Source organism: Scomber japonicus, chromosome 8, assembly GCF_027409825.1.
Source record: "Scomber japonicus isolate fScoJap1 chromosome 8, fScoJap1.pri, whole genome shotgun sequence".
In the NCBI taxonomy this organism is placed as follows: Eukaryota; Metazoa; Chordata; class Actinopteri; order Scombriformes; family Scombridae; genus Scomber; species Scomber japonicus.
Genome location: NC_070585.1, coordinates 17,774,540 through 17,798,591, shown reverse-complemented (window position 1 = coordinate 17,798,591; position 24,052 = coordinate 17,774,540). Strand labels below are relative to the sequence as shown.

At 39.1% G+C, this 24,052-nt stretch overlaps 1 protein-coding gene across 3 annotated transcripts in view; it reads left to right on the top strand.

Annotated features, from left to right (window-relative positions):
- The window catches only part of mid2 (midline 2), an 87,284-nt gene that overhangs the window by 46,434 nt on the left and 16,798 nt on the right, over nt 1-24,052 (top strand). For all 3 annotated transcript variants that reach the window (XM_053323465.1, XM_053323466.1, XM_053323464.1), the window contains 5 exons: nt 1,196-1,291; nt 11,682-11,789; nt 16,923-17,071; nt 18,074-18,201; nt 18,545-18,688. In XM_053323465.1, the coding sequence (XP_053179440.1) occupies nt 1,196-1,291; nt 11,682-11,789; nt 16,923-17,071; nt 18,074-18,201; nt 18,545-18,688 (625 nt within the window). The remainder of the gene's footprint in view (nt 1-1,195; nt 1,292-11,681; nt 11,790-16,922; nt 17,072-18,073; nt 18,202-18,544; nt 18,689-24,052) is intronic.

The window sequence follows — 24,052 nt, the reverse complement described above, 5'->3', positions numbered from 1 at the left end:
CTGGCTCACTGTTTGCTTGTTTCCATTTTCATCTTTTATACATGTGTGAATTGATTTGTATGTGTGTGTGTGCGGGTGTGTCTTTTGTTTGCATTTAGCAACAGTCACAGCTAAGGGATAGTAATTGAGTGTTTGTTCATTAACATCATCAGTGTAGGTAGATTGGTTTCATTTTACATGTGGTTGTTTTCATAGCTTTAAAGTTCAGTATGACTAGGACAGGTAATAAAATAACAACCTTACACATGATGCAGGTCTCTAAGCATAAAAAATAATATTTGGTTTCAAAAGCTGATTTCGATGTATTTAGGTGTCACCCTAACCGTTATATTGTTATAAATTTTGCCTTGATTTCAGTGATACAATTAAAGAAACAAAGAGCCTTGTACACTAACAGAGTGCCGTGCTTTGATCTAAATAAATTCTCACCAAGAGTTTTGCTTTGGTTTTTTAATAAAATATGTGTCAGTGTACAAAAAATGTCCTTTTGTATTTCAACCTGCTTTCATTATATATGGGCAGATATTAAGCTCATTGTGCCATTACCTGTGTGGTTCAGTGAAAACCCTCCATCCTGCAACCATCCTGTTTTTATAATGACCACTGTAACCTTTTCTGTGTCATAAGCTTTCATAGCATTTGGATGCATTTATTGAACTCTGATCTGAAATGATTGTTTGCCTAAACAACAGCAGCAGTCATGGTTGAATACCTTTAACAATTAGTTTTTATTTGTAAAAACTAAAGTCAGATCATCAAAGTACAGTGTTATAAAGTATTATGTGTATATTTTCTGTAGTTTATCCCATCATGGTAGTCTTTTTTCAGTATAACTGTAAATACTTGAATGATGTGCCTTACCCAGTATGTTTTGGGTATTATGTTGATGAAAGAGCAATGATATGATGGACTTCACCAAAAATGTCCTCCCAAAAGCATCTTGTAACTACAGCAGATTTTTTTTTTTTTTACAGAATTTACTTTATATGCTAAGGTTGCCAGATTAATTGAATTGACAACAATTACAAGTGTTTCAGAAATAACAAAAAATGTCTTTATGCATGTATAATCTGACCTGTCTTGTCCATTGTCTTCTTGTTCCTGGTCTTCCTATTTTGCCCTTTGTCCCTCCTCCTCCTCCTCCTCCTCCCCCTTCACCTCCTCTCTGCTCCTTCCTCCTCCTCTGTCTCAACAGCAAACCTTGGAGAATAACCTGACCAACCTGGTGAAGAGAAACAGTGAACTGGAGAACCAAATGGCCAAGCTCATCCAGATCTGTCAACAGGTTGAGGTATGCTATATGCTTCTCAGTGTGACACTAACAAAAAACCATAGTGAGATTCTCCATTGATCCCCATAGCATGACTGGAAACCCAGTCAGTTGGTTGAAAGATTGTCATTTGACATAACATAGCCTACCTGCCACACCACTAAAGCTACCCTGGATTTTAGTTTAATCCGATGTACTTCCTCATCCAACACAATCAATGTGTCAAGCTTCAAAAACAATCACATAAGAAGCATAAGGCTTCAGTTCTTGGTTCCTGGTCTATGAATAACTTAGTAACACACAAGAAAGACAATTTTGAGGGCTGAGGGCCTTTTTTATTCTCACTCTCTCCATCTCACTCTCTTTCCAGAGAAACCATGAACACCCAAGTCTGTCACTGCTATAGATTGTGTACAGCTTACTGTGTCTGCCACTGGCGAGCACTCTGACACCACGCTCCTTACACTTTGTCTCTCACACTGGAACACTTGTGATTGAAGAAGTACAATGGTTAAAAAAGAAAAAAAGCCTCCTTCTCTTAATTTTTTCCTAACCTCTCTCCCTACTTCTGTAGTCTATTGTGGTTGAGCTTGTAATAAAATCAGCACTCCATTCTTTCAGTTCCTTTCACCAGCTACAGATCAAATATTGATTAGACTCAACACACAAACCGAATTTCTTTTCCTTATATCAGGTTCATAAATGGTCAGCATGGCAATGTAGTTTGTTTTTGTTTTTTTTTACACATTTTACATTTATGTATTGTTACTTGAAAGCTAAAAACAAGAATAAACTATACCAGTGAAAGAGGACATATACATTAACAATAACTTGGTTATTAGTTCTTTACAATTACTAAAATTTATTTTTGTAGCATAATCTTGTTATCAGTGGCTGCTGCAGTGCACTGCATTCAAATTGAAAACACAAGATACCAGGTTCTCAGTGACCTTTTGTATTTTGCCAGTGGTAGCACCTCAGACAATCTGAGTCAAACCATGACTCAAAAACAAAAGATGAACTGGAGTAGCTTTCAGCAGTCCTCCAGCCTCAAATAGTTTAAAGGGGTGTTTATGTAATTCAGACAACTTCAAACATTGAAATGACCACTTTAGTGTGGGCAAAGCTACAACCACAAGCTCTCATATTACTTACAGTTCTTTTGAGGTGCTAACAGCTTAATGTCATTATTTTACTGTGTCATAAACTCAGATTTAGTGCCAATTCAAGATCATTTATAACTTGTAATACAGTTACTTTCTGCTTTCAACTTTCTCATGCATCTCACTGTGTTGAATATGATTTTTAGGATGAATTACTGTCACAACACTCACTTAATTCCAACAACCATACAAGAAATTTATGATCCCAAGTCAAAGCAGATAAGATTATCTGTCAAATGGCATATATCTTAGTAGTGGAAACTTTATTTGACTTGTCACAAGCCAATAATGTTTCACAGCTCACCCACTTCAATTTAGCAACAACCTTGGAGGAGTATTTGTGCACTCGTGTCCTGGCGTGAACCCATACCTGTCTGCAGAAAATTATACCTCAGCTACTCTTGTCACTATTGACCTCCTCCATTTGCGCTCATGCTGTGATTTAATGAAGGGACTGTGTGAAGCCAGCCAGAGAGTACTAATGCTTAGCCATCATGTGTTGACTGCAGCGCATCACTAACATGCACGTACACAAACACACACACACACACACACACACATGCTTTCTGTCTTAGCGCACTCACTCTTAATATACACCATAATTTTCTCTTTGAGATTTGACATTAATGGCTTCAAAGGACAAATGCAATTTGGTGCAGCCATCAGTCTGTGCACAATTCATTTCTTATTAGCTAGACCTGACTATTTTCTCAGAGTCACTCTGAGGTCCATGAATAACAACTCATGCAGCTGCTCACCCAATCAAAATTAAATGATCGCTGTGTGATTCATTAAGTACAGACAAACTGTTTCAGCAACAGCGCATGGAGAAAAGAAAAAACTCTGTCTTCTTTTGTCTCTGTCTGCATACCAATGTTGTACTACTGCCAACAACAACAACAAAATCTCATCACTTATTCATCAAGAAGAAATGAGGAACAATATCATGCAGGAGAACATGCTCCATTGACTCATAAGAAAATTATTAAAAGAAACTATATGTTTTCCCTGTTTGTACCTACTCTGAGCTATTCTCCTATGTGAAGTGAATGTCAAAGGGCTAGTTTAATTTTTAATGGAAGGGAAGAGGGAGGATAATGTTTTCAGGGGAGTTCACATTAATGTGCAGTGGTTCCGGAAGAGGAGAGGAGGACAAATGAGAAAAAGACGAGGAAAAATGTAAGTGCTTGGAAAGTACAGGGAGGGGAGCAGCAAAGTAAAAAGAAAGGAAGTGATAAAAGGCAGGGCGCATGGGGCAAACAGAGGAAGAAGAAAAAGGATGTACGTGTTAGCATGGTTACGAATGATCTTTTTGACCCAAACAGATACAGGCACTGTGCTGAAGAAAACGCTCAGCAATAATGCAATACAACACACACAGGTTTTTTTTTTATTTTATAGAGATTTGGTGGAGTGAGAGATGTGCGTGCAAAGTAAGAAATCCCTGAAGGGCTTTGAATGTGACCTGGATTCCTCTCCTCCTTGTTTGCATCATACTCTATTGGTGCCGAAGATATGATCAAACACAGTGTGAATCAGCTTCCAATGTTTCAGCTCACACAGCAGCAATGCAGCCCAGTTCTCCCAAGGTTCTCTTCAGGGAGTTATCTCATCAGTTTGAGAAAAGATGCATTGACTTGATGTTGTGTTGGATGTCTCTTTCTTAGGAGGCTGCTTCCCTTATCACAATATTTGGTGTGGGATTTTTAAATCTCTTGTGCATAATGACTTGTCAGAATTAGGGTAGATGGCATGATTTGTGAGGCTTTGCAATGACTGTTGTTGGACTAAAATCTACTCAATGCCATGTAGCTGGCTGGATGTTGTTAGACAGCGGAGAAGAGACACTTAATGAGACCACTTAGTGAAGAACATTCCCCAGAAACCATTTAGGTATTGACTAGACATTGATGCAATGAAACTGAAATGTTGAGCCACAGTGAAAGCTGAGACAATACTCAGTAGTGAAAATATGTTACCTAATACCTCAAAATTGTTTATCTCAATAACAAAATATATTTTATTATTTTAACATGCCAAAATATTATATTAAACTCATGATGTAACATTTGGCACTTCTTGGTCATCACTGTCTACGAAAACGTTCCCACATTTTCTTTCTTTCCTTTCTTACAAACATCTAGCCCTAAATTATGTGTTAGCAGCAAAAAAGCAAAAAAAACTGCTATGTGTTGTTAAGTTTTTTAGTGAGTCCCAATTTAAGTCCAGCCACCACTGCAGCATTAGGTTTTCTCCTCAACTTCAAATGGCCATCTCAAAGGATACATACTGTTTTTTTTGTTATTTCCATTATAAAAGTTTTGAACAGATTTCCATTTAATTCCCATGGAACATCCTCTTTCAGAATTACATAATACCTCCTTTAAGGCCTGGACACATGAGACGTTGAAGTAGTAACTTTGACAATGTGGTGAAGTTCTTGATTTAGCTGTAATAACCCTCAGCAGCTTGACAGCTGATCAGATTTTCTGTCTCTCCGTCTACCTCCGTCTCACTATGCCTCACTCTTTCTCTCTATGTTCAGCTAACCCTCCTGAAACAGAGATTGTGTTGTGAGGCGTGCTTGTTGGTAGCTTTTTAATGTGGGTGCCGACTAATAAGGCGTAGGCTGCCTCGCCCAGATACTGTATTTTACATTAGGGAACACACCATCCAGACACAGCAGATGTGGAGAAAGCATTGTTTTAGGAAGCAGTCAGTGCAGCAGCCAGCGTTTCAAACCTCTGGATATGTGTTTCCAAGTGGGAGGAAACTAAATGAACTCACTGTTAAGGTTGTAAGCGTGTGTGTGTGTGTATTAGGATTTATGGAAAAAGGACAGACTCAGATCAAACAGAATCATACTGGGGTTTAGTGCTCAGACATGTATGTCTGCTGATTGAACAATGAGCTGTAAGAACCAGCCATACCTGTCTACAGTAGGTTTATGTACGTTCAACTTGATTCTACTGTGTACAGAATGTGAATCAGCTGTGTGGAGATGGCTGTAATGCTGCCTAATCTTTTGTATCAGGTCTCATCTCACCTCTCTTTGCCTTTAGTGCCATCAGTGAGGTCAAAAAGTCCCCTGATGTTGTTTGCCTTTGCTATATTTCTAAAGCCATTTGCAGTGCTGCTCCTAGTGATGCATTATTTATTGTCACTTTTCAGCCATAGATAGGGACACCAACATAGTTTGATAATGAAATATGACAAAATAAAAGTTGTGTTAATATACAGTCACCCCTGGACATCTTTTAATTGTGAATGTATATATTTCTTAGTTTCAAGCAACACAAGTGACATGGCTCTAATGTTGGTCGGTTAGAGACCCGGTTATTTGATGAATTGTCATGACATTAACGGTGCTCAGAGAATCAGTTTGTTGATCCAATAACTCTTCATTTATGACCACCAGCAGGTCAACATTTTCAATTATCCATTAAAATAAATCAACATCTACCAAATTAGTTGGCACACACGTTTCTACAGAAATTCAGCATTCCTTCATAATGTGTCCTTATGACTTTGGTGGTCTGAGTTCTCAAGCAACTAGGCTGACATATTTCTTTTTGGGTGAAATAGCTTGGATATGAAATCGATTGTTTTAGTGTCATATTGGTTATCATAATTAAAAATTTCAGAGTTGTGCATAGCATTCACACTAACTTCCAAGTGGAAATTAGACATTTGTCTGAAAGCTCTTACATATCTGATTTGCCGCTTCATAATTTGAAGCCCAGACTGAAAATCAGGCAAACATGGATGCTTCATATCTGCTAAAGTCTCGTTCATAGTGACTAAATCGAATTATGATAAATTTGTAATTGATGTTATGTGTGGAGTTTCTCTCTTGAAAAGTAAAGGGGACAAAAGGTTAAAAGTTTACCTTCATAAAAGAAAAAAGTTAATCTGGGTAGCACATAAAAGCTCAAACAAATGCTTTTTTTTAAGCCTGTTTTAAAATTCATTGCCACTCAAGCCGTTCTAATTATCACATCTTCTTGACATAACACTCATGATATATGTCTAGCAGTTGCATTTTCTTTCACTCTATTGTATCCATAAAGCCATTCTTCCTTGTTTTAAAGCCAGGTGCCACTTGGCATCATAAATCTCTGGGAACCTTTCCAGAATCTGTGGACAGCATCAGAGATAAAGCTGTCAGACTGAGTCCTTGCATCTCTTTGAGCAGATCATGTCTCAGTGAAGGAGGTGAATGGAGGGGGAGCAGTGAGAAAGAAATTAAAGTGCTCAGTGAGAAGTAGACAGAATGGGGACCAGTCAAACAAAGGTAGAATGGAAAAAAAGAGGAAAACAGTAAAGTGGAACAGGAGACAGGAGAAGCTGTTGGGAGTGGAATGAGCACAAAATTGATTCAAGATGTGAGGGGTGTAGTGTCAGCAAGAGGTTAGAAGCTTTTCTGAACCTGAACTAGTCCTCACTTACTTTGAATGGGATTCAGTTAGGCTTGAATGGGTCATTGAGGGAGCATTTTACAATTGTCAGCAATTGTTCCCCCAGACGTCCACGATTTGGAATTGGAAAGTGCAACCCAGTGGTAGACGGTTTAGTTGCACTCAATATTTCAGTATTAATCAAGATATTTTTTCAATATATAATATATATCAGTGTATCAAATGTTTACATGATCATTTCTGAAGTAATGAAATGGAATCATTTATTTGGGACAGTCATTTTTTTAATAACGATAGAATAATGTGATCATATCACCACAACATAATTGTACTGAAAGTCAGTAGAGGGCTAATCTTGAATTATCTCCCAGTCCTGGTGTGACTATAGAGTGGATTTAGCAAATTAACAAAAAAAAAGATCTGTGGTGATATCACTTGTCTAATTTGTATAGAAGCAAAATGTACCAATGTCATTCCATTTTGGGAGCATGATAAAACATGATACTTTTAAAAAATACAGATCTGATTTTAGTCATACTTTTGGAACTGATACCACAACTGAGAGGTTGTCACATCTTGTGGGAGACCTGTGTGACTGACCAGAGTGATTTGCCATAATATGTTGGATATGACATTGCCAGGCTGTCACATTGTTTTTTTAAATGTGAAGAACTCATTAACCTCTTAAGTCATTCTTCCCCATCAAATCTCCATTAGATAAACATTTCATGCTGGATGAACTTTTTACATTTTTATATTCTGTATCTATCTGTTCCAACACTCATTGAAACTATATAAAGCATGCACTTAATAGAATAATAAAATCCAAGACACAGTGTTTGAACCATTATATCAAATCTAATTCAAGAAGTCGTACAGTGTGCATACAGTAGCTGGTATATTTTGTGATATCCATAAGAACATAAACTAAAGTTGTAACAGTGCTTGTGAACACAACATGAGTCTGTAAAGATGTGCAGTTTAAGAAGAGAAATTAGGATTTGTTATGTCAGGGTGGGTGGGTACAGTAATTAGCAGCGTTTGCCAGGGTCTGTGATGTTATTTTATTGCTGCAGCTTGACAGTTTTTGTGACACGTGCATATGGTATTATAAAGACGGAATGAGCATTGCAACATCATTAAAATCCACATATACAATTTAGTACATTTATCTCAAGTCAGCAGATTTTATAACATAATAAGAGATTATATTTTTGAATTACAGTATCAGGCGAATTTAAGAGACAAAGATTTGCCTCCTCATTTTGAGCCTAGTTCAACTCTGAGTGATTGCCAACATCTGAATGACTGGCACTCCACGCCATCCACTGCTTGGCCACATGCCTCAGTCATTTCATTATTGACTGAAACAGCGCAGAGTGGGTGGTGAATGGAGACTGTCAGTCATTTGAAGCTATTAAATATGCAGCTGCATACTGTAGCTGTTTGTTTTATTTTTAGCTCATGAGTAATACAGTACTCGTTTTCACCAGATACAAATATGAGTGTATAAACTTAATCTTGATATAATCCCAGAGCTAAATTCAGCCTAATGATATATGAGAGCATACCATATTTTCCCAGTGTAATCTCTGATGTAACAGAACCAGAGAAGGAGAATAATCTTTCAAGTTTAAGTTGGTATTTGACAGCTGTTTCTTTTAATTTAATGAGTCTGCTGTTAGATTTGTGTGCTTTGTGTGCTACATTTGGATCATAAAGGACTACAGTAGATTTTTCTGTTTAAATACAGTTGCTAAGTATGGCTGCATTTTATCTTCTTACCCAATAGTGTAGTCATGATGGCTGATGTCAACACGTGGTTGTGATATTTGTAAGCATTACTTTAAGCTTCATGAGGTAATGACTAGATGGGACTTAATGGGGTTCACTTACAGTAAATGTCAGCGGCATTATATCAAGATAATTGTGCAGTCATGTAAATATAAAGAGTCTGGCCTCCCAAGGAAAGCAACACAATAGGTCATAATGTCACCAAAAATGACCTATAGTTACATTTGAGTGACACCATCTAGTGGGTGTAGTAATTATGACCTGGCGAAGTGGCACCGTTCATATGACGTCTGTATAAAGTGACAAATTTCCATATTCAGAGGTGGTTTGATAGTTGGTTGGATTCTAACTTGCAAGTGCACTTCCTAACTTGGAGTGCATGGTCAAATGACCTGGTCTGGTTCTTTGACTTCGAGGACACGCAAATGCAACATGAAAATAGACATGCATTAACAGGATGAATAAAGAAAATTGTTGTAAAGTTGTAAGGGATTTTTACAGCTGCTTTCATAGCAGGTGCAACTGGGAAGTCTTTGACAATGAAAGTGTTTCAGTCTTCAGTCTTGCTGTGGTTGTTCTTTACATATTCCAGTAATACATCTCACTTTAACAAGGATTTGGCACTGCAATTCCAGTGCACCTGCAGAGGAGACTCATGAATCGGGGGATGTTCAGTAGGTGACAATAGGTGTTTGCGTAGCTGGGTGTGAATAATAATGTCAGGAGTGGGAAGAGGAGGAGGAGGAGGAGGAGGAAGAGGGGGTTTTGAGTGAGGTGACAGAGGAGGACGGAGATGACGATTGTGTCCATAACTCTAAGCTGCCAAGTAGCTTGGTTGTAATTCACCATGATCCTGGACGCCTGCATTTATCCTGCTTAATTACTAACCTGGAGTCATACGATGGCTCTTTGCAGAATTAGTGTGTGTGTGTGTGTGTGTGTGTGTGTGTGTGTGTGTGTGTGTGTGTGTGTGTGTGTGTGAGTGAGAGAGACAGAGTGTGAATAATGAGGCTTAAGTGGTTCGGTGTTTTGTAATGAGCTTTGTGGAGTGATGAGTAGAACTTAGTTGTTGGGTAAGTAGTTTTATAGTCTGCAGCATGACAGAAAGTCACAACCTTGTAAAAAAAAAATTAGGGATGAGGATCAAAAGGAGATTAACCTCTCAGTGTATGTATAGTGTCATACTATAAGCAGTAGAAGAATGCATTTAAGCGTAACATCTTACAGATATTTATGTATGTGTGTTATTTTGTTAACATGTAAGCTATCCACATGAGGTAAGACCTTAAAGCACAAAGCCTGCTGACTTCTGTTCACATAGAAAAGGTCTCTGCTCACAGTACGTTCTCTGGCATATGGTGAGATCAACTTCCTTCCACAGTTGGTGAACTACAGAAAACACTCACCAGTTCTTGTGTGTCTATAAAGGCTCCAGCACCCAGTCAACCTGTTACAGAAGCAGTGCTGTTTGTGAATATTTGTGGCTATAAAGGCCATCCTTTTTGGCAAACTTCTCTTTGATGTGTTAGTGGAATTCCTCCTCTCCAGTGTGCCTTTTCCGGATACTTCTGAAGTGAAAGCTTCCAGCAGTCGCCACACTGGGGTTTCTCTCTTCAAGTATATTCTGAAGTGAATCTGTAATTTTTCTGTTTTTTGTCAGATGTGAACTGGTTTCTGCAGACAAACTTGTGGTGACTCCTGTCATCAGCTAAAACGAACAGTACAGCTCTGAGTGTAACTTTGTGGCTACTTATTTGTGAATTTTTAACTTAGATGGTACGTGGATTATTTTTCTGCAGGTTTATGTCAGTGAGCATTTTCTAACTCATTAGAAAACCATGAGTGAATCCTCATTGTGTCAAGTCAAACATCTCTGGATGAAGAAAACACTTGCAGAGAATGCTTACGTGTGTATGGTTGAGTTTTCTGTGTTCTTCAGTGCCTCAGCAGTGAAGTTGGAGAAGTTCCTCTGAACATTTTTTTATTGAACTCCTGCCTCAGCTGTTATAGAACCTTTTGGTCCAATTATTCTACAGTTGGCAGACCTGTTGTTAGCGGTTTAGTGTGACAACTCAGCAAACACCCTCAGTGTTTCAGTAACACCCATCCACACATGTTTGAAGTTGGCTGTTCATTTGGTGTTGGCATGAGATGGTGAACCGTAGAGGAGTTGCCTGGGCAACTTTGGTCCTAAAATAATCACAGAACATATTAAATTGGATCGGTGTAAGCAAATTCTGTCAGTGAATTAATGAATGTCTGCACAAGCCCTTTTTTGGGTGCTTTGTTAATGAGGAGTTGGAAAAAATTCCAACTACTCTCAACCTACTTCTTGTTCCTAATGAGTGAAATAAACATATTTTAGAAAGAAGTGTAACCCTTTGAATATCATACAGCATTTCTCAGCATATTATGATCTTTCCTGTATAATAAGATATTAGTGTTGTGCACAAAAACAAGAAGAGGTTGTTTAAATTCAGCAGCAATGTTCTCATTTTTATGAGCTGTGATAGGCTTCCCCTCCAGGAAGGAACAGGACATTTCAAACAAATGAAAAATGAAAATCTTCATCTGGCTTTGTGTTGTGCTTTTCACACTACTACTACTACTACTACTAGTACTACAATGCCGACTCAATGAAGGAAAGGAGACCAATACAGTTTTATCTGGTGTATGAGTTCCTTTTTCCTGGATCAATGTATGCTTTGTAATCAATACATTCATGTTTTTTCCAGTGACATAATTAACAACTTTGAAGTCACTTATCTCTGTTTTGTTCATTATGCATTGATTCTAATACAGGTTCACATCTTGCTGGAGGCGGCTCTTCCTAGTGTGCAGAATGCTCATTGAAATGCAAAATAAATGATGTGCTCTGTATGCAAAGACAGAATACATTGTAACAGATGATGACATGATTTATGGTGTATTTGTTCAGATGCATGAAAGCAAGCTTGAGATAGCTCACTGCAGAACATCCATATAGTGGGGTTTCTCAGTTTATTTGCTCATGTTTGTATGTGCTTCTCTCTCTAGGTAAACACAGCCATGCATGAAGCCAAGCTAGTGGAGGAGTGTGATGAGCTGGTGGAGATCATCCGCCAGAGAAAACAGGTCATTGCTGTGAAAATCAAGGAGTCCAAGGTAAAGTAGTCCCAGTATATCCCTATACACTACTTTCAGTCATAAGTATGACATTGAAATTGCTGTAACATCCAACATACATGTAACAGCATTATGATCCTGGTGCAGTTGTGCTTCTGGTCACCTAATGAATCTAATATTCACTGACCTTTTACTGATTCTCAAGTTTTGTCCCCACCTTCGCCTGAGATAACATCGAGGTCATTAGCTCCTTTTCATTACCAGCTAGTTGCTAATTTTGTCTGCTGTTTGGAGCTGTGCTGGTAATCAGTTTGGCTAAGCTTTTGCACTGGGAAGTCCTGCCTGCTGCTGGTAACAGTGTTGAGTTAAAAATGGCTACAGTTCAACAGAGCTGCAGAGATGAAGGATAATCCTCTGTGGGTTTGTCATTATGATCAATTACACATCATGTAAAATCATTTGATTCTGTGTTCATATACAAAACACTTATTGATGCAGCTTTTGGCTGAGAGCCGATAGGTGTAACGTTTTTTGAATTCACATTGTTTCATTTGTAATATATAGATTTGGTATTTCAAATGATTTTGTCTCATTGCCATTTGGAGCAGCCAGATTGCCAATTGCATCTCTCACAAACACATCTGGGTCAGGGTCCACTTGCAGAAAAACAGTGTTTTTTTCTACAAGATGATGAATAGGTGAGCAGTAGAGCATTGAACAGAATATATTTGTCCAGGTCTCTCCTTGTTGTAATGCTAGATGTTTTTAAGCTGCCTCTGCACCAGCTTGTTTACCCAAATAAACATCATATGAATACTTCTGGAGACATGAAAAAGAAAAGGCAGGAAAAATAGCAGCCAACCTGAATGTGCGTGGAATGATTTTGTGATGGCAGTTATGGTTATAAGGACAGTCCAGGACTTACTGTACATACATCTGTGTGTGTGTGTGTGTGTGTGTGTGTGTGTGTGTGTGTGTGTGTGTGTGTGTGTGTGTGTGTGTGTGTGTGTGTGTGTGTGTGTGTGTGTAACAATGCGTATGTGGGTGGTTTGTCCTGTGAACGCCTGGGGTTTCGGGACAGAGGCAAACTCTAAATCTCACCCTCCCAGAGGTGAAGTTTTAAGTGCTTGTGGAAGATCCTCTGAGGCAGCAAAAGAGCTTTGTCAAGAGATGAAAGATTTCCAAATACTAAACACAAGGACTGAAGTAGCTATGTGCGTGTGTGTGTGTGTGTGTGTGTGTGTGTGTGTCAGAGTGGGTCTGCAGTGATTGCAGACAAAGAGTAAGGCTTGTTCTCCTGAGAGTCTGGCTCTGTAAAACGCTGCTGAGCAGAGGGTAGAGGGGTAAAATGTAGGAGACAGAGGCAAGAGGGAAGCACAGAAAAACACTGCAGGAGTGCTAGATTGATGTCAGCTTGATGCAGGTGTTGTGTTAATGTTTGAGGCTGTTTAAGGGTCAAAGAAGAAAGGAATGAAATGCACCTTAAGTAATTCCAATAGTCACGGTGTGTTAAAATGGATATGAGAGGAGAGGAGAGGAGAGGAGAGGAGAGGAGAGGAGAGGAGAGGAGAGGAGAGGAGAGGAGAGGAGAGGAAAGGAAATATTGCCTGATCTGCGGGCACTAAAACTAATTGGTTAAGGTCAGGGAAAAAATGCGATCATGGTTTTTTTTTTAAACCTCATAGGAAATAGTATATGAATGATAATCTGCTGTCATTCACATGCTTTGTAAACATGCTAATGCTGCCATTTTTCTGGCGAGGACAGTCTTCTAAAGGGAAGTGTTCAGAGGTGACTGTGCCACAGAATAACAGGATTATGCAGGCTTGATCATGACGAGCAGAGCTGTGCAAGGTGCTCCCATTCTCTCTCTCTCTCTCTCACCTCCTCTCAATGAGCTCTGTCTCTCTCTAAGGAGATTGAGCGCTCATGCTTAATCTCTCCCTTTCCCAAACAAAACACAGACTATTCCCATGTCCTGATGTGTGTGAGCGTCTTCATGATATGACTCTGCTTGCTTTTAATCCTCGTCTGCCTGAAAACTATTTTAACTGCTCCTTGAGCATGACAACATTTTCACATTATTGGGCCTCATTCTCAAAGATTAGACAATTTGGTATTTTCCTGACCTTGAAATTGACTTTGCCTGTCTGTGTGGTATTTTGGTGCCCAGTGCAGAGGGCAAGGTCTGTGCAAGTGCAGCATCTGCGGTTCAATTCCAGTAGCAGACCGTTGTTGCATGTCATTCCCTGTCTCTATCTCCCCTTGTTTCCTGTCATAGCTCAACAGTCACTATCTAGAAATGCCATAAAAATGCCCCCAAAAAGCAATAAATGTACATTTAATGTCCAAATGAAGAACTTCGCTAAAGCAGTGTGTGTTTTTCTATAAATGAATACAGGTGATTGTTACAGTATCTGTAGTCCATAGCTGCTTTTTTTTTTAAACGTTCTGTAGCCACCTTAAGGCAGCAGGACCACTGTTAGTGATATTTACTGTGATTAAATTGTATGCAAATAATAACCAAGCTGCTCCAAACAAACCCCAAACACCTCTACTGTACATACATCAGACTGGTTGGTATTCTGCCTGATTATGCAATGGACGTACTTGGATTACTCATTAATCCTGTGTATTACTGCCTCCTTTCCAACTGTTTTTAAAGCAAACTGGCTTGTCATATTTTAATCTTGAAACAATGCGATGTGATCACTTACACATGGAGGGATTATAAAAGGCCCGCGCCCCCCCCCCCCCCCCCTGTTGCACAGGAAAAGGAAAATTCACAACTTCACAGAGTACTGAAAAACAAACTACAACACTGGCAGGCTGGCACTACAATATTTTAGTTGTGATTAAATAGACATTTCCATTTCAGTTTTAGATGCAGTTTTTTACACAAAGTCAGACACTCACATGCACACACACACACACACACAGGCAGTGCCACATTGTCCATTATTGCAAGAGAGAGGCAGTAATCATCTCTGAAATTGTTGTTTGCGGCATATGTTGCCAAATAATAACCCATCCATTAAACCCGTCTCACTTCTTCTCGCTGCGGTCAACAACCTGCTCAAATATCGTTTATAGTGACAACAGATTATGGTGGACTTAGTGGAAGAGCAGCAAAGACGTCAATTGAAAACTCCATTAAGTAACCAGCTTAGAGAGGCTTCTAAGCAGAGCGACTTTTCCAGCAGTAGAAAAGTGAGTGCACATTAGATACTCTTTTAATTCTTTGAGAGCTTTTGATGACAAGCTCTTAACCGATTGCCACCCAGTGGGTTTTTTCCCCCTGAATTCTTATTTGCATAATTCAAGCCCCGCAAGCAAAAATATATCGCTGGAAATACAAATGACTAATCCTTTACAGGCACCCATAATTTTGAATGTTGTTTCTGCTCTTTTAGATTGATTTGGTGTTTAGAGATTCAAATTGTCAGCTGTTAATGAATATATTCTGTTTACAGAGAATCAAGCAATTTTTCTTTACCCTTTGCCATTCAAAGGTTCACTAAGGTTTCATTTAATCATCACCGCTGAAATGCTTTGCTTCATGTTAAAGCCGGTATTTTACTCCACTGTTCACCTTCTGTTGACAGTCTCAAGCCTCACAGGCAGCTTGTGTTATTTCCTGTGGAGAGTTTCATCAAAATAAGTTCATTTGTGGAATCAGGATATGAGCCCTAATGAAGATAAATAGATTACTTTGGTTTCGTATGAGCAGTGAATTACTTCCTTGTGTTCATTTGGAAACTATATTACAATACACCCATTGACATATTACAGTCAAATGGGACCACATCATGAAAAGCCTGTGTGTATCTGCATATGAGGAGTCCGAACCCTGACCGAACTGACTGGCCTGCTTTTCTGATGAACACAGTACGACTGTTTGTGGTAGAGATTGAGTGGGTTAATTGATAAATGCTATTATATTTCACTCTTGTGTAGCCATCTTGTACTCTTATAGATGTCAGTTCTGGGACATCTGAAACATTTATTTAGCTGCACGCCAAGTGGGAGCCGACAGATAGGCATATGGAAGGCCATCGGTCTTATGATTTATTTGGGGAGGGCAAGAACAGTGCATCCTGCAGAATACAGTTTCTAGTCTATCTTTCTCTCTAGAGAACATGGACACATATAAGTTAACCATAGAATGGATCCTCTTGTTTAGACTGTCACCTTATCAGATAACAATGCATGATGCTGAACTCCTCTGCCCCGCTATTATACAACATGTTCATAAGAATGATGAGACAATCAGACTCACTTCAACTCTAACCCCATAACCTGGCCTCTGTCCCCTCTGCTGCATTCTTTGTGTCTTCCTGTTTCTGTGTTTTCCTGTCTCTGTCTGTCCATGTGACCGTGTTTGCTAACGTCACTGAGTGTGTGAGTCTGTGTGAATGTGCTTCTACTGTACATGGAATATACACGTTTTTTGTGTTGTTGTGTTTTTTTAGCATGATAGCATTTTGGGCTATAAAATAGGATCCTAATGCAGATTTTTTTTAATCCTTTTACATTTTGTGGTTATGTCTTCCTCTCACTGTTTCTATTTAATTAATTACACATACTTCAAAGATTCTGCTGACAGTATAGTCTTTGATCACTATCCAAATACATCCGATATCCGTCCAAGATTCCCACAGAGGGTTTGTGTTTGTTTGTGCTTTCTTAATAAAGCTTCAGCCACCATTAGTCTGCAATATGGCAACATGTCAGTTTCACCTTGCAAGCACCATCTCATGGGGTGCAGACTTTGTATCAGTATTTTGGAGCAATTTGGCAGCAGATTGCAATTATAATTTTTTGGAAGTGTTGAACATATTTGACTGTCACAGTGATGAATACCTCACATTGGAATCATTGGACCATATTTGGGATGGATTTGTAGGTATTGGGAATTCTGAGGTGAGCATAAAAAAGATGAATAACACCGGAGAGCTATTATTGTCTGGGTTTTGGAAGTGGTGATTAAGGACAGTTTACAGCTAAATGTTACTGCACAGCACAAGAATGATGTGGTAGCATTTCTGAAAAGGTTAAAAGATAAACTTTTTACACAAAGTATTGTTGTTCTCCTAACAGATAATCTTCAAGGTTCAGATTGAGAAATTAACATAAATCAGAAACAACATCCTGTGTTTGTGTTTCTTCCAGGTGATGAAGCTGCGTAAGTTGGCCCAGCAGATTGCAAACTGTCGTCAGTGTCTGGAGCGCTCCAGTGCCCTTATCACCCAGGCTGAGCAGAGCCTGAAGGAGAACGACCACGCCCGCTTCCTCCAGACTGCCCGAAATGTAGCTGAAAGGTATGTGGTTGACAGTTTTCACACCTTCAAGTGTAATACGCATTGAGACTCAGCCTTTTCCTTTGACTTCTACTGTAGAAATGCAGACAAGAAGAGAGTATGTGAGACTGCCTTATTGAAGTTTTACCCTTTTGCAGGCTGCACAATAAACCTTTTTTTATGTACAATATTTGAACATACAAATTTGTTTTTGTTGTTTTTTTTCAACCCTTGCCCTTCAGCATATTTTGAACTTTTTTCCTCCGTTGATCCAATCTTGGAGTAAGGCTGCTTGTGAAATCAGCCCTCTCTCAGTGGCAGGCTTCTGTTTAAAATCACTTATCATTTAAGGGCCAGATCTGCAATTTGTTTTTCCACCTGCATACTTCCTCAATCCCTTCTTTCCACGACAGGCCGGCAGCTCCCCCACTCTGTCTCTTCTGCAGCTATAGTGTAGCATCTTTTCTTTGGCCCAGACTTCGCCTTTTTCCAGCACCTGGCCGGGCTATTTATTGACAGGCTTGTTTCTCTTCACTGAGGAACAAAACTCCTGCACTGCTCTGTAACCCTGCCAGTGCTGTGGTTCAGGCTGGCCTCTGCCACAGACTGCTCACTGATCCACAAAGCAGAAGTAGGCATAATTTTCCACAAAGCTGTACAAGCTATGGAGTCAGTGTTTGTCTGCTTTGTCTGTGTTGTGATGGGTTTCTTGGTTAACAGAAAACTGCGAGACATTGATAGTTCATAAAAGGCCAGGGTGAGGGATTTTTAAATTTATATTCCAGTTTTCTATGGTGACTCTCTCTTTCTCTCTCTTTGTCTCTCTCTCTCGTTGACCTTTTTCTTGCCTCGCTGCCTTCTCTTGTTATCTCACATCCCTCACTCCTACATCTCTGCAACACCTCTTATCTTTTTTACATCCTGCCTTTCCCTCTCATCACCTCACCTGACCTCACGCCCCTCCTCCCCTCCCTCACCTCTCTACCCTTCCTGTGACATTTCTCTTTCCTGACCGCTCTCCAGGGTTGCCATGGCGACAGCCTCCTCCCAGGTACTCATCCCTGATGTCAACCTGAACGAGGCGTTTGACAACTTTGCCCTGGACTTTTCCCGAGAGAAGAAGATCCTAGAAGGACTAGATTACCTAACAGGTATACGTTGTTTCCGGTTCATCGTAGACATATATATCATAAGACACATCAAAAAAAAAAACATTTTAATGTTAATTTACAATAGTCCTTTCTGGGTTGCAAAAATATATTGAATTCAATTTGATTTCAGAAATGTATACCAGCCATCAATATAAACACTGTGTTGCCGTTAAGGAGACATTTGACAGTCATATCTTGCTAATTCATCATCAGGGTTCTGTCGCACTTAAAGATGCACTTAATATCTTTCTGTAACAAATGACTTCTGTTCTAAATCACACAGGTTCATGATTACCATTTGTACATTTAGTTTACATTATGTTGCTCTTTCTTCTACATTCAGCTCCCAATCCACCATCCATAAGAGACGAGCTGTGCACCGCCTCACATGACACCATCACTGTTCACTGGACGTCAGAGGACGAATTCAGCGTCACCTCCTACGAACTGCAGTACACCATCTACACTGGCCAAACAAACTTCATCAGTGAGTCACATTCACACACAAACAGACATTCACAGGTATAGACATCACGAACACTAAACACATGATCTAAGAATCAATCATTATCTGAGATCTATTGATAATGAATGTTCTAACAATTTAGAATTAATTTTTGTGCCTAAGGACTTTCAAACATACACAAATCAGTTTTAATGCATAATAAGAATTGGTGTTTTTGGGTGGACCAAGTGGAGGTACACGCATAATACTGTATCAAGAATCAAAACAGTTTTAACCATCATTTGTGTTTTTAACAAACTTTGTCACATGTTAAATGATTTAGCATGTGCATACTCTAAGTGTGAGCGGCTTTATTAGTTGTATTCACCATTATAACAATTCACCGGTCTCCATCACACAAAAATACATATCTATACATACACACACACACAAAATCATTCTCACTGACCTTTATGCAGTTACAAAGATTTAAAAAACTGGAGCACTACAATACTTCCAATATTGCTCAGTCTTATTTTCATATGTTCAATGTTTTATACAAACTGTGTTGCATAACCTAGATTTGTTATCTTCCATACTTGTATTTACATAGAGACAGAGCTGACTTATCAAGATACTTGGTATAAAAATAGGACATACAGTACATATCACGAGGGCATGCTTTTTGTATTTGTTTTTTGTTGAAACAGTGTGAAACAAAACTCCTCAGAAACAAGGAATGAGAATTTAAAATCATTTCTGCCTTCTTTCAACCTCATCCATTTCTCCCTATACCATAAAAAACATGATTTATATTTTGGATATTTTGTAAGCTTCTTGGATCTGCTTGTAAAGCAAAACCGAAGTTGTTCGTACAGTGTCTCTTTTTTAGCAGTTGCACCATACAGAATTGTAATTATATCACAAATTTAAGAAGCAAGTAATTCATATTTGACTCAGATTTGGATACAATATTGCCACCATGTGCCACCATTTTCAAACTGTTTTTAATCGCTAGATTTAATTCGATGTTACATAGACTTGTGTTACATATAATATTTGGAAGGACCCCAAAAACATATTTAAAAAAATCTGTCCTAATGTACTGTGCTATACAGTAATTGGTTGACAAACAAAATACCATAAAATACCACTGAACATTAGATCTGTGTTTCACAACGTAATGGCTTTTTGTCTATGGTTGGGATTTCAGCAGCTTTAATCATTTAAACATAACTGAGTAGAAATGAGTCTCTTTAATGTTTTCAAATTTGAACTATGATAAATATCTGATATTCACAGACAGGATTAAGCTTGGCTACTTACTAAAACTCTGGCCCCCATCAGCTAATCAGCTTATTGACCATCACTCTGTGGATGAAGAGATAGAAAGGCTGCTGTGGAGGAGGAGAGGAATGGTAGGACAGGTGAAAATCAGAGTGGATAATGGTTACGTAGGGGAGATGAAAATTTCCACTCACTGAAGACGATATAATTAATGTACATAATCGTACACACTCAAACATGTACACACGAACACCTGTGGCCCTCTACTCTTTTCCTCCCACTTTTATCCTTTCATCATCTCTTCTCTACTCCGTGTAGCCTGACATTTCTCCATTTAACCATGCAACTCAAGTGCTGCAGCCATTTGAAACATCAGGATACATTTCAGCTGTGATAGACTGAGTGACTCAGATATTCAGCAGTGTGCTGCCACAGAGTCCTCAGAGATTCACAGGAGAAACTGAGAAAGAGAGAAACCCATTTAGCTTGCCACGCCACTTGAGTTTTTACCATCACATTTTTCACAAACTTTCCAAGTGGCTAAATGCTCCCACTTGAGCGCCATCCTGTCTCTCTCTTTTTCTCTCTTTCCTGGCCTCATCCTCAGCCTTGCCCTCCAAGGAGAAGGAGAAAGGGGGTTGCGGGGTCTTGTGAACCCTGCCTGGCAGTATCATCCAAGCACAGCAGCACAAAATAGAGTCAGCAAGTGAAACCAAATGCCATGGAGAAATATAAGCAGTGTCAAATAGCAAAATAACATCACAAATAAAGATGTCTTGCACTGTAATTGTGTTGCTTCTACCACTGGGCCTTTGGAAGTTGCGTAATAGTGTATAGTGCTGCTGACCTGCTTGTTTATCTGCCAACCAACACACACCTCTGTCCTGTTATACATGCACTTCTACATCAATATTTTTCACTCTGTCTGCCTTTCTGACCAGATGTCACAGTTAATCTTCTCTCCTCTGTTTTCCACACACAGTCACACATATTGTAGTCTGCCAGCTTTGGTTTTATGATGTTGATGCCTGCAATAAAGGCAGAAAAAGACATCAGGGATACACAAAACAACAGAAATTAAAACAGAATAGTCAAGTGTAATGGCTGATAAATCAATATAGAAATAAAAATGTTACTATGTGACTTCCATGTGATCTATCATTGTTGATTTACACCCTCTTGAGGTTGTGCTCTTATTCCAGACAGTAATGCTGATGTAGTACAGTATGTCCATCTAAGTTAATCATTTAATCGATAACATGTCACTAAGAGAAAAAGATATGTGGAAATGTTATGTCTCTTTTTGGTGATACAGATTCAATTGATCAAAGTGTAACTTAACAACATGCAGTATACTTTTAGAGATTTTAATTGTCTTATTATACATTCAAAATACATTTAATATGTATCATTTTAAAGCGTAAGTTCCACATTTCAGAAAGTGCACTTACATGCTGGAGTTTCAAGTTGCTTCACAAGCTTGCAGTGATGACAAGATTTCAAGAAGTCACTTTTTGTTCATACACTTTGATTTTTGTTAATTAGTGAGCTTTAGAAGTGCTGGAAGACAGGGTTTACTGCCTTTAGGATGAAACCAGGATAGCTGTTTCAACTTCTTTTCAGTCTCTATGCAAAGCTGACCTGACAGTCTTCTAACATATGTTGAAATGTTGAAATATGAAAGACAAACATAAGTTAATAATTGTAGTTCTTTAGTCCTATCTCACTTTACCATAGTGACTTAACTGCAAGGTTTAGAAAATAGTCTACTAATAGTCTAACATTTACTAATGTCATGATCATCATCAGTTCATCAGAAAACAAACAATTCATTGATTGTCAATAACCCCATTTACCATCATGTCTGCATTGCTCAGTTGAATCACTTTTACTTACTGTACTGTGCTGTGCCTTCAACACCTCCACATGACTTCATCCATTTTTCCTCAGTTTTTATTGCCAATCTGTACTTTTTTTCTGGGAATCTTGAATGTTAACCAAGCTACGAAAACTCTACTTGCTGACCCTCCCTACCATCTGTCTTTCATGTATATTCATAGGCACTGGCCTGTGGTGAAGAACTAACATGATTATCACAGGTGAAACGCAAAATCACAGTGTGCACTAGGGCAGCCCTGGTTAAATCTCTCTCTCTCTCTCTCTCTCTCTCTCTCTCTCTCTCTCTCTCTCTCTCTCTCTCTCTCTCTCTCCCTCTCTCTCTCTCTCTCTCTCCTTCACTGTCTCTTTCAGTCATTGCAGAAAGGTTATCAGACAGCAGTAGATTCAGTAAAGTTAGTTCTGCACCAAAAGATAGATTGAGGTGAACTTGCTGTACTATATTTCTTTTATTGATGTACAGTTGCTCTCTCGCACACGCACAGTCTGTTCCTCCAGGAGAAATTAATACTTACTTACACACACACACACACACACACACACACACACACACACACACACACACACACACACACACACACACACACACACACACACACACACAATCACCATTAACTCTATATTGCATCATCAAAGACAAACCCTCATCCATTCCCAAGATACTTTCTGTTTCTGTGCCCCTCTCATCTGAGTGACACACAAAGACACAAACAGACACACGTGCTGTACACACACATGATATGTCTGGATGCAAGACAGAAGCCGATCTATTTCCTCTCTGTTTCCCTTTTCTTTTTCTTTTTGCTGTGGTACATTGGCTCAGTGTTCCACCTCACTTTGAAGTCACAATGCTCTCCAAAGCAGCACAGCTCGTGTCAGAAAGCCCCATTTCAGTGGCAAAAGTAGTGATAGCATATTGCTGTGTACTGACCTAATTTGATTTAGCAAAAAGAGAGAGGTGCTACAGAGATCAAAAGCTTTAAAAAAGGAGAGCAGCAAGAAGTCCTTCGCCCTCGTCTTTCTCCTTTATCTCTTCTTAAAAGCACATATAACATCGCAGCCTCCCTAATTTCTACAAGATGCGGCTAAAACGACAGGTGGGTGGCAGCTGTCACAGTAGAATAACATCCTTACCATTTGTGAGGAAAACAGCAATAGGATTTCAATGTTGACACTGGATGTATATATGTAAGACCAGACTGAAATAAAATGCAGTTTAATCTACCAGCAAGGTCTGTGTACAAGACAGATTGTGGCCATGCGCTGTGTAAAGAAGGTCCCTTACTCACTTTTTCTTTTCCTCTCATCTTAAAGGAAGATGAAAGCACTCACTACATGTTTTTCTTTGTCTGAGAAAAGCTTGTGGAATTTGCCAAATACGTAAAGACGCAGCCTTCACTCTAACTTTAAGAGTTCCCTCCCTTCATCCATTCTTAAAGCCTCACTTTTAAAGGCCTTATTTGCGTCCCGTGAAGTATTTATATTTACAAGCAGACTTTCAGCTATTACTTATGCATGCTGTTGCCATCTTGCTCAATAATTCACAACGCATCCTTAACAGAGGGTATGAGCAAGGCATGGCTCTGAGAGCTCTCTTCCTTTCAGGATTTTTATTTCCCTGCAAATCTGCAGAGGGAGGAATGATGAGACAATGAAAAGATTTTCTATTCTACTTTCAACTCTAAAGACTATTAACCTCGGGTGTGGTGCCACTGAACAAGTTGCTCTGTTTGTTTTGGCAACCGAGGATTTGAATGTGTTCAGCATATTTTAGGCAGGTGATCTGAATCCAAAGAGAAACTTAAAGCCTGGTAGTCAGCCTGTGTTTGTGAAAGCTGCCTCACAAATATTTTCTAATAACATCATTTCTGTTTGGTTTTCTGTTGGCACATCATGACAGTATTACTCACCCTGTTAGTGAAGTTCAAGATTTAACTAACACATAGATTTACTATGGTTTGAGATGCTCTGAAGTCTGAAATGTTGATCAATCTCTCAAGTCAGTCCCGTCCTAGATGACTATGCCAATAACATCTGTGCAAAGCACAGTCAGTGCACTGGAAGTGCAATATTTCACACCATGTTTGTTTTTTGACACATCCAAATTAAGCATACGTGCAGTAGCACCACACTTAGCTAAATGTCAAGTTTGCAAGATCTGATTGAAATAAACAGCAGTCCTCCACACAACCTTTCACAACAAAGCCTCCATCTTTGATGCAC